This window comes from Mesoplodon bidens (assembly GCF_964165515.1).
Source record: "Mesoplodon bidens genome assembly, chromosome: 7".
Taxonomy (NCBI): Eukaryota; Metazoa; Chordata; class Mammalia; order Artiodactyla; family Ziphiidae; genus Mesoplodon; species Mesoplodon bidens.
Window position 1 is genome coordinate 60,144,706 of NC_138164.1, and position 11,309 is coordinate 60,156,014.

The 11,309-nt window shown below is 55.5% G+C and overlaps 1 protein-coding gene across 2 annotated transcripts in view; it reads left to right on the forward strand.

Annotated features, from left to right (window-relative positions):
* The window catches only part of ARHGEF17 (Rho guanine nucleotide exchange factor 17), a 57,910-nt gene extending 50,710 nt beyond the window's left edge, over positions 1 to 7,200 (forward strand). For both annotated transcript variants that reach the window (XM_081239101.1, XM_081239100.1), the window contains 10 exons: positions 366 to 439; positions 998 to 1,197; positions 1,375 to 1,673; positions 2,183 to 2,432; positions 2,715 to 2,801; positions 3,124 to 3,191; positions 3,437 to 3,585; positions 4,463 to 4,637; positions 4,753 to 5,022; positions 5,683 to 7,200. In XM_081239101.1, coding sequence (XP_081095227.1) covers positions 366 to 439; positions 998 to 1,197; positions 1,375 to 1,673; positions 2,183 to 2,432; positions 2,715 to 2,801; positions 3,124 to 3,191; positions 3,437 to 3,585; positions 4,463 to 4,637; positions 4,753 to 5,022; positions 5,683 to 5,879 — 1,769 coding nt within the window. In that variant the 3' untranslated portion in view covers positions 5,880 to 7,200. The remainder of the gene's footprint in view (positions 1 to 365; positions 440 to 997; positions 1,198 to 1,374; positions 1,674 to 2,182; positions 2,433 to 2,714; positions 2,802 to 3,123; positions 3,192 to 3,436; positions 3,586 to 4,462; positions 4,638 to 4,752; positions 5,023 to 5,682) is intronic.
* Positions 7,201 to 11,309: the final 4,109 nt, after the last annotated feature.

Here is an 11,309-nt window from a genome sequence, read left to right on the forward strand (position 1 = left end):
GTAGAGAAATATAGGACTTCCCCAGGGCCTCCTTGGCAGGGATTCTGTGGATAAGGTCAGCTTAGGGCAGGGGCCCTATTGTGGGAGTGGATGGCCAGGACACACACACACACACACACAGAGCAGGCCTGGATCAGGGAAAGCCGTTGATTGGGGTTCATAGAAAATCCTTAGAGACCTCTGGGTCTACCTCTTTCATTGTACAGATGGGAAAATTGAGGCCAAGGGCAAGTAGGACATAACCCACAGCCACCTCATTCTCCCTGGAGAGACCCTGAGAGGCAGGAGAGGAAGGGAGACGGGCAAGGTCAGGACCAGGGTGAGGTGGGTGCTAAGTAGTGTATGTCTGTCCATCTCCACTACAGCCTCCAGCAAAAGCTGTCTAGACCCTGAGTTCCTGAAGGCCATTCCCATCATGAAAACCCGCAGTGGCATGCAGGTGTGTGTATGCACCTGGGTAGGTGGGGGCATGTAGTCTAAGCCAGCGTGTGTTCGTGTGTTTTTGTTCTGTGTACAGCATCATGTACATGTCTTGAACATTGCAATGGCTCCCTGTGTCTTTGTACAGCTCTCTGCACAAGCACATGGACGGTGCATATGTGTCCCATGTATATGGGTACATTCGTGCACGTATGTATCTGTGCATGTGAACAGAACTATACCACCGATGTGAAAGTGTCTCATTTATGTGCTCGTATAAGTCTGCATACATATGGACAAAAGTTACCGTTTTTCACATTTGTTACACACATACATGTATGTGTGATCATACTTGGAGTAGATATATGTGTACACACGTATATGAATATATGATACCTAAATCACAGAGGGATTTGTGCATTTGATGTGTAAAGAGTGTCATGTGTGCTCTGTGTGTGCACGTGTATGCATAGGGTGTGTTGAAAGTCCATACACACCCACGAGGGCCTGGAGCGCAGTGTGGAGTTGGCAGCAGTTCCTTCATTCATCTTCCCCCATCCTTTGGCGCTTTCTGCAGTTCTCATGCGCAGCCCCGACCCTGAGCAGCTGCCCGGAGCCCACGCCCGAGGTGTGGGTGTGCAACAGCGACGGCTACGTGGGCCAGGTGTGCCTGCTGAGCCTGCGCGCCGAGCCTGACGTGGAGGCCTGCATCGCCGTCTGCTCCGCCCGCATCCTCTGCATCGGGGCCGTGCCAGGCCTGCAGCGCCGGTGCCACAGGTGAGGCGCGGGCTGGCCGGGGCCTGGGGACGGGGTCCCCGTCCCCAACACACACTGCGGCCGCTCTGACGTTGTGTGGGCGTGTCCTGGGAATGTGGGCGGGGCCTGGAGGGCACGCCGGCGAGCGTGGCAGAACCTGGCTACTAGCAGCTCTCGTCCCCACGCTTCGTCTCGCAGGGGGCGGACTGCGTCTCTGAGGAACCCCCCAGAGACGGCACCCGAGCCCACCGGGCCGGAACTGGACGTCGAGGCGGCAGACGAGGAAGCGGCGACGCTGGCCGAGCCGGGGCCCCAGCCCTGCCTGCACATTTCCATTGCGGGCTCGGGCCTGGAGATGGCACCAGGCCCCCCAGAGGGTGACCCCCGCCCGGAGTTGGTGCCCTTTGACAGTGACTCTGACGACGAGTCTTCGCCCAGCCCCTCAGGGACCCTGCAGAGCCAGGCCAGCCGGTCCACCATCTCCTCTAGCTTTGGCAGTGAGTATCCAGCTGGGGCTGTCAGGCAGGGTGGACTGCCCAGAGCAGGGGGCAGCCCAGCTGTTAGTGATGGGTGAGTAGGGATGGGCATAGGCAAAGGCATGGAATCAAGCCTTAGGATGTTAGCACAGGGAGCACTGGGGGCAGCGGCTATGACACCAAGGATCCAGAGAGCATGGGATAGTCCGGCTGGATCCTGAGGACCCTGGAATGTCCAGTTGAGGAGGATGCAATAGGAGGGGTGGAGTGCTTGGTCCCTCTGTCCGTGGTGGTGGATTGGAGGGGGCCAGGCTAGGACTAGGAGCCTGTAGCACGGAGCTGTCAGTCAGCAAGGTAACAAGGGCTGAGCTGATGCAGAGGTTTGGGGGTGTGGGGAGAACAATGGTGGGAGGCCCTGAGGCGGGGCACGGCCCAGAAGGGTGCATCGAGGGAAGATTAAGGCCTAGAAAGATACCAGGTCTTGCGCCTGGCAGAGGGGAATGGAGAAAGAGACCTTTGTCTTTTCTCAGATGAGGAGACCCCGAGCTCCAAGGAGGCCACAGCAGAGACCACCAGTTCGGAGGAGGAGCAGGAGCCTGGCTTCCTACCACTGTCCGGCTCCTTCGGGCCTGGCAGTCCCTGCGGCACCAGCCCAATGGATGGGAGAGCCCTTCGCCGGTCCAGCCGTGGCTCCTTCACCCGTGGCAGCCTGGAGGACCTGCTGAGTGTTGACCCTGAGGCCTACCAGAGCTCTGTGTGGCTGGGCACTGAGGATGGCTGGTAGGGACAGGGGAGGTGCCGGGGTCGCGGTGCCAGAACCTGAGGTCCCTGTTTTAGAACTTGTATGGTGTTCTGAAGCAGAAGTAGGAGGGCTTTGGTTCAGACCTCAAGGGTACTGCCAGCGGGGCTGCCGGAGGGTCTGAAACCCACAGGGAGGCCGTGGGATTTTGGTACCTTGGGTGGGCACCTGCCAGGAGGAGATCCTGGTGGAGGCAAATAGGGGTGACTCCAGGGATTGGTATGCCCAAGCACTTGTCACAGGTACACACCACTGATCCACAGTGTCCACGTGTACCAGTCCTCTGACAGCATCCGTGATCGCAGGAACAGCTTGAAGCTCCAGCACACGGCCTCTGTGACCTGCATCCTGTAAGGCCCCTGCATGGCTCTTCTGGTTCAGACCCTTCTCAGCTACACTTGCAGACCTCCTTCTGCACCCCCGGGTCCCCTTCCGTACTGGCCCCTCCTTTCAGTGGCCAGAGGCCTGCCCTAGGCCAACTGTGCCTTTCACACACCGTGTCCTTGTGCAAGTCACTATCTCTTCTTAGACTCAGGTGCCCACCACCTAGAGAACAGGGGGTGGGAGGAGGTGGTCTCTCAGGAACCGTAGCCATTCCATCTGCAATTCCTTGGGCCCAGGTGATCTCCTTCGGCTTCTTGAAACCCTTGATGACTCCTTTTCCTTGCCTAGGTATCTGAATAACCAGGTGTTTGTGTCTCTGGCCAATGGAGAGCTCGTGGTCTACCAAAGAGAAGTAGGTGAGTGCCCACCCTTCCCTCTCCCCCCTGGAGCCCCTTGCTGGTAGTGGATTTCCCTCTTGAGCGAGCTGGGGCCTTGGGGCCACAGGTCTAGAGGTGTGACTTTGGGTAACTCCCAGTTCTTCTCTGGGCTTTGGTGTCCTCATTGATAAATGAGGTTATCAGCACCTTATTTCAGGGGAGGGTGAGGCTCAATGCAATACTAGATTGAATTTGCTGTTTTCTTTACCCCACTCCCACTCCAGGCCATTTCTGGGACCCCCAGAACTTCAAATCGGTGACCCTGGGTGCTCAAGGGAGCCCCATCACCAAGATGGTGTCTGTGGGTGGGCGGCTGTGGTGTGGCTGCCAGAACCGAGTCCTTGTCCTGAGTCCTGACACACTTCAGCTGGAGGTACTGGGGATGGCGGCGGGGTTGGGGAATTGGTGCTTGGGATGAGCCAGGCCCACGAGAGAGGAGATGAGACCACGGGGCCATAAAAAAGCATCCAGCTGAGAGGTCAGGGCTTTCCCCTGACCCCTGTATGAATCTGGGCCAGCCCCTGTTCTTCTCAAATCTTTATTTCCTTTCTAGCTGATGAGGGCTGCAGTAAGTGCCCCATGTACATTAGAATTCTTTATTCCTCCTCCCCGTCCCCAACCCCATTTCTCAACTCAGGCATTGGGGTCTTTGGGGGGTGGACAAAGGTCCTTCCTCATGTCAGTATCCCTTAGCATTACTCTGGCCTTTAGTCCTGATTTGATTTATATATACATTAGAGATTGTCAGCCTGGTAGTATCCAGGGGTAACTAGTTCCCTTGATTTCCCTTTCACTTACCCCATCGTTGGCTAGGCTGGGAGTGTAGAGGCGTAGAGCCGGGTTCAGGCCCAGGTTTGTGACTGACTTGCTGATGTTCTTGGGCAGGTTCCTTTCCCTTCTAGACTTCAGTTCCCCAGCTGTACAGGGTGAGGCCAGTGATGGCTCTTAAAACGCTTCAAGATTTGAACTTCTCTGATCATTAACTCACTCAAATTTCATGGGGAAAAGGCACTTCCATTTTAATTCCTGAGGTTTCAGTGGGGAGGCTCCAGTGAAACCAAGGTTTGAAAGGTTAATCATCCAGACCAAGGAGCAAGGCTGCCTTTGCTGTCAATCCGGTGGGCTTTCTGGAGAGGTTTGGTGTGAGTTGTAAGGAGGGAGGGATGGGCACTGGTGAAGCGCAAGGCAGGGAGGGGCCAGCAAAGGCAGGCCTGTCAGTCACCCATCTGCTCTCTACCCCCGCCCCCCAGCATACATTCTCCGTGGGGCAGGATTCCAGCCGCAGCGTGGCTTGCATGGTGGACTCCAGCCTGGGCGTGTGGGTGACACTGAAAGGTAGTGCCCATGTGTGTCTCTACCATCCAGACACCTTTGAGCAGCTGGCAGAGGTAGATGTCACACCTCCCGTGCACAGGATGCTGGCAGGTACTGACCCCAGTCTACCACTGCCCCTTCCCTTGGAGCCTTTCTGTCCCTGGCATTGAGGAGGCTGAGCCAGGGCCAGGACTCGGCCCGAGCACTGGTCTGTCTCCCACCCCAGGCTCAGACGCCATCATCCGGCAGCACAAGGCTGCCTGCCTACGGATCACAGCACTGCTGGTGTGTGAAGAGCTGCTGTGGGTGGGCACCAGTGCCGGCGTCGTGCTCACCATGCCCACCTCACCCAGTACCGTCAGCTGCCCTCGGGCGCCTCTCAGCCCTGCTGGCCTAGGCCAGGGACACACTGGCCACGTCCGCTTCTTGGCCGCAGTCCAGCTTCCAGATGGCTTCAACCTGCTCTGCTCAACCCCCCCACCTCCCCCAGACACAGGTGGGTCTACACACCCTACCCCAACCCAGGGGCCTCGGCTTTGGGTTTAGGACTCCCCACTGTCCTGCCAGAAGAAGGTTAAGAGGAAGGAAAAATATAATACAGAGCTGGAAGTGGCATGTATTACAGGAAATAGGCTATAGAAACCCCAAAATAAAATCTATTAGGATACTGTGTGTGTGCATAAAATTCTGTCCAGAGAATGTCATGAGAACGAGGGAGTGAACTGCAGGCTAAGAATTAGAATATGGCACAGGAAGGGATATATACAACAGGAAATAAAACAGGACTGGAAATGAGGTATACGGCAGGAAGTAGTCAGGAAGTGATGTGCAGAGCAGGAAATAGAGTGGCAGATAGGCTAGGAAAGGGACCCTGAGGATTAGAAAGTGAAACACATGAGGAAATGTACATGAAGGAGGTCACAGTTAGCAAAGGCTTGTTTGGCAGGACAGGAAATCATACTCCCAAGAGGTAGTAGCTGTGGCATCAGGAAGCAGGGAAGCCTCGGTCAGGAGTTGTCTGGGTCCAGAGAAGACTTAAGTTGCCTAACTGGGAAAGGGCTGTTGGAAGTGGGAAATGAGTATGAAGAGAGACAGGTTGAGATGGTGCCACCCCCAGTCATCTCCAGGCTAACGGATCCTCCCCTCTGCCCCCCAGGCCCCGAGAAGCTGCCCTCACTGGAGCATCGGGACTCCCCTCGGCACCGAGGCCCTGCCTCGGCCAGGCCTAAAATGCTGGTTATCAGTGGAGGCGACGGCTACGAGGACTTCCGACTCAGCAGTGGGGGCAGCGGCAGCAGTGAGACTGTGGGCCGGGACGACAGCACAAACCACCTCCTCCTGTGGAGGGTGTGACCTTGTCCATGGTGGCCCAGGACTTGCCCACCCTCCTGCCCTCCGCCTGCTTGCCTCTTCTAAGCCCACAGGCAGACCCTGACCAGGAGTGTCTGACCAGGGCCACGCCCCTGCCTGCACGGGCCGCCTCCCATCCTCGTGGAAGCATTCCTGATGGAGCACCTGTGGGCCAGCCGGGCCAGGGCCTTTCCCGGCCCTCTCTCTGGCTGCTCCGGTGCTCCCAGTCATGATGGGGATGGGGAGGGGGGCACGTGAGCTGCCCAGGACCTCTGTCCCTGGAGCTTCTACCAAAGACACGGCTGGGCCTGGGCCCCACAGGGCTGGGGAGGGCCATGTGCAATATTTGGAGGGTTTTCTGGGGGCAGTGGGAGGGCTAGGGGATGGAATCCTTTCCCATGTACAGTATTTATGTTTCTTTTTAGATGTGTATCTTCCCAAGCACTTATTTATGCAGTGACCTGGGGCAGGGAGTGATTTGAGAAAATGACAAAAGAAAAAGAAACGCTATTCCTGCCCTAGGAACCACCCTGGGACCCTAACCAGCCTTCTTGGAGGGACCAGTCCCCCTCTCATTATGTACGCACACACACACACTGCATGTTCGGGGCACTAAAACACTGCCTCTTAACATACACTTTCCACGGCCTCGTCCTGACTGGGCTGCCCTCCAGTATCCAGAGAAAAGGGCCAAGTCCCCTCAGTCATCCAGAACAAGGTGATGACTACGGGAGACAGTGACTCCCATCCGGGGGGGCTCCCCCAGGCCTTGGCATTTCCTTGCTTGTTGGCAGTGCCTTAGTGGTTTCTGAATTTGGGAACACTGACTGGGCCTTGGCCAGGGCTCTCTCCTGGCCTGAGCAGGGAAAGGGCCCTCGCTCTCCTCACAGTTGCCCCCCAGCCCCTGTGTCTCATGCACTGGCACATATGGTCACCTTGGGAGGGTGGACCTAGGAGCCCCCTCACTCTGACCACTGACTCCCTCTCTTCACACCCTCTCCTGCCAGGGGCAGCCCTTCCAGGAAGGATGCCCAAAGCTGAGGGGCTGGACATGGCCTCTTCGGCTGGGAAGGCTACCATGGAGGGCAGCCTCTCCCCTGCCCCCCAACTGCAGGAGCCAGTCTGACCCCAGCCCCCGTGCTTCTTCAGCTGCAGCTCCAAAGTTCTGGTGTCAGTTGGGGTTTGTTTTTGTTCTGTTTGGTTCTGTTTTTGTTTGGGGTGGGTGGGTCATTGCGGTCTTAGACTATGTTTCTCTTGCTACCAGTCATGTATTAACTTCCCTTGGATGATGAAGTTTAAAGAGTCAATAAATAGAAACACCAAATGACTGGTCCCCATCGGCAGCCGTGGAGGCCTCCTGCCAGCAACCTCAGGGCTCCCTAGCTGCGTGGGCCTCCCAACACCCCCCCATTTGGGCAGAGGTGGGACTCAGAGACCCAGAAGAGTGCAGAGATGGCAAGGCGGCCACTGACTTGCTGTGCTTTCCCAGGCAGGTCACCGCCTCTGTCTGGGCTGCAGCTTCCTCGTCAGGAAAACCAAGAGTTGTGCTAGTCAGATGCTTTATAACCAGGGCTGCATGTTAGAATCCCTTACAGGTTACATTGTAAACACAAAGCATAATACATAAATTATTATACTTAATCTAAATACACATTCCCAGGCTCCCCCTAGCTCCTGAGTCAGTGGGTCTTTGGTAAGGCTTGGGAATCTGAAGCTGACACATGCTGTAAGGGAAAAACGAGGCGAATGTGAGCCTGTCTACAACTCCAGGAATCGGTGCTCTCCAGCAAAGCTTCATGAGGCTCGGAATCTGACGGAGGCCAAGGTGAGCAGGGGTAGAATCCAAGTCTGTCTGATTTCTGGTCATTAAATGCAGACACAAGGATGTAAAGGCCAACAACATGGGGCCATTCTTTGCAGGGGCAGAGAGCCCTTCCCACCAGGGTACACTGGCAAGGTGCAAGGGGATGACTTCAAGAAAAGGACAAATTGTGCCTCAGTTCTCTTGAACACGTTTCAACATTTTCCAACCTAAACGATTAAGACTTTACAGAAATCAGTTGCTAAGGGGCAGTGCAGGCTTATGCTTTGCACACTGGTGTACACATATCTCGGGTCTGCCAGGCCCCTGATGCCATGGGACATGCATGAAATATCTCCTCGCAGCATCACTACTGGGACAGTCTGGAGGAGGGCATTACAGAAAACACAGATACAGAGTAGAAAGCCACATTCATGTAGAATTTATGAAACAAAGCATAGAAGGAGCACAGGCTTTGAAGCTGAACAGAAACCTCAATTTTGCCACTAACTAGCCATGGGACTTTGGATGAACTATATCCCCTCTGAGTCCCCATTTCCTCATCTGTAAGTCGGGGCTGACAATCCTTTCTCCCACGGGACTCTTGCTTGGTGTGCACAGGTCTTTGGATTGCAAGGAAGAGATTCATTCTGCCCAGAAATAAAAGGGGAGCTAATTAGTGGAGACATGAACTGGAAGCAAATAGCTCTCAGTACAGTGGCCCAGCTATTGCTGCTCCATCTCAAGACCCCTGGCCTCTCCACCTTGAGTCTCTGGTCCCTGCCTCGCCGCCAGCCAGCTGCCGTTCTCTCTGCTTCGCAACTTCTGCTGCCTTAGGCCCTCTTCCGCCTCTGGATAGACTTCACTTTAAGCGCTGGTTACCCAAGGCTGAATCCTCATCATTTTTCCTCAAGTGCCTTGGTAGGAATGGGCCCAGCCCAGCCCACTGTTCTTAGGAGGTCACATCCCAGGGCATTGGGCAGCCTGTGGAGAGAGAGGTGCACAGCCCTGAGCAGGTCAGCTGTGGGCAGGGAGGTCCTGGGACGCACAGTTGTTAGGCAGCCAGCCCAGGGGAGAGCCTGGAAGAACCAGCTCCTCTAAAGCAGTCCTCCTCAATCTTGGCTGTACATTCTAATCACCTGAGGGGCCCAGGCCACATTCCAGACCAATTAAATCAGAATGCTGAGAGTGGGACCCAGGTGTCAGTAATTTTTTTCAGGAAAACAGTTGAAGTATAACATTTGTACAGAAAGGTACTCAAGTCGTTAGTGGGCAGCTAGGTAAGTTTTCATAAACACACCCAGATCAAGAAATAGAACCTTCTGGGACTTCCCTGGCGGTCGAGCAGTTAAGACTCCGCGCTTCCATTGCAGCAGGGGTATCGGGTTCGTTCCCTAGTCAGGGAACTAAAATCCCACATGCCTCGCGGTGCGGCCAAAAAAGAGAACGTTCCACCATGCAAAAGCTCCCCGCGTGCTCCCTCCCAGTCTCCCCTTCTAGGGTAACTACCACCCTGGCTTCTGACACCATGGTTTAGTTTTGCTAGTGCGGTGGAGAACCACTGCTTTAAAGGGCACGGCCAGGGACTTTGCCAGCGGTCCAGTGGTTAGGACTCTGCGCTTTCACAGCTGCGGGCCCGGGGTCAGTCCCTGATGGGGAACTAAGATCCCGCTGGGTTTGATGTGAGAGGGAAGGAACAGCTTGAATCAAGGCAAGGAGGGGTGGGGGAGCCTGGAGCAAGGGGTCCAAGGTGTAGGCCCGGCTGGAGCAGAGGGGAAAGGAGAAAAGGCAGGGAAGCCAGAACGTGAGCTCCAGGAGCGGGGAGGGATGTTTTGTTCATTGCTCCATCCCCAGGCCACCTGCAGTGCCTGACACACAGCAGGTGCTCAATAAGTATTTGTTTAATTAAATCTAGAGAATTCAGTTGGGATCCCCTTCTAGGTCTTGAATGTCACAGAACAATAACCCCAGCTCCCATTTATTGTTTGCTGCAAGCCAGGAGCATGGATCATCCGGTTTAATCCTCAGTGGTCCTGGGAGGTTGGTACCATTATCATCTTTTTCAGATGAGGAAACTGAGGTACAGAGAGGTTAAAAGCCTTCCTCAAGGTCACCTGCCTACTAAGCAGTAGAGCCTGGATTCACATATGATCTGTCTGCTCAGGTCTCTGTGCCTCATGGAAGAGAGGAAGGGCAGCCACATGGGGTGGCTGGAGAACAGGACACAGAGTCTGAGCAGCCAGAGACACATCCAGTCACTCTTGAGGTATCTGGTCTGTTCCTCAGACCAGCCCTGGGAAGGATGTCCTGACTTCAGAAGAGAGAGTCAGGGCCAAAAGCCATCTCTCCAAGGGGGTTCTCCAGGTGTTTCCTTGGGCTAGGGACAAATAGCAGGGTTTAGGTAGACATCTACCTCACAAGGAAGATGAGGCACAGAAAGGGATAGAGACTTACCTAGCATCACACAGCAAGGCAGCATTGAGGCTGGGGTGGGTGTACAGGAGAACCAGGCAGGAAGATTTCCTGTGGTCAGAAAAGGAAGAAAGTTTACCCAGGTGACCTCTGAGAGCTCTTCACATCTTTTGCATGCCTGCCAAACACCAAGTCTCTCTTCTGTCTTCACAGACGTTAAGCCACAGGCCAGGTTGCAGGAAGTGGCAAGGGGAAGTGCTATTTTGGGCCCATTATGGCCAATGAGGAGCCCTGCCTGGCAAAGGCAAGTGAAGGGGCTGGGTCAGGGGCAGGATGCAGGGCTGAACGGGGAGGGGGCAACGTGCAGGCCTCAGGGAGAAATGGGGGCAGAGCCCAGATGCTGGGCTGTGGAGAGACACAGGGCAAACACCGAGGGTGGGGGACCAGAGGGAGCAGATGGGGGTTCTGAGCCCAGCAGCCTAGAATAAGCTGGTATCCCCCAAATGGAGTCTCAGCAGATCCTCACAACACCCTGGGCAGGTGAGCTTGCACTCAGAGAGGTGAGGTCACTAGTTTAAGGCCATACAACCTGACAACGGCAGAACTAGGACTTGACCCCTAACTGTGTGACACCAAAGCCCAACCCCAGTGGTATTCCAGACCCAAGCCAGGGTCTGGACCTAAATGCAGACAGAACCCAGCTCTCAGGCCTAGCAGCCCCAGCTCAGCTCCTGCCCCAAGCTGAGCCCCACCCTGGCCTCCCAACCCCCGTTTTTCCTTAAACCAAGCCCACCCTCCCCCTAGAGCTAAGGCACAAACACAGGAGGACAGCCCACCTTCTGAGGTAGAGCTTGGCCAGCTGGGGGGTTAGCCAAGTGCAGAGTTTTGAAATTTCAATCTGAGCTGGGCCATTTCCTCTTGCTTTGGACGTCCATGTTGGAATTTAAGGGTAGCCAGCAGAGGGCACCACCATTTCTGGTCCATAACCCCAGGGGCTGCCATCTGCTCAGATCCCCTGCAAACACCCCCCTTCCTCTAATCCTGTGGCCCAGGATCCCCACCCCACCTCGGGGAGAGTCTCAGTGGGACATGGAGTCCATGTCCCTGCCTCTGGATCACCACAGCTCATCCCAGCTTATTGTGCTGTGCCACCTAGGATGAGGTGTGGGCCTTCTCCGGGCTCACTTTTCTGGCTGCACTATGAGAGGTTCAACGAGATG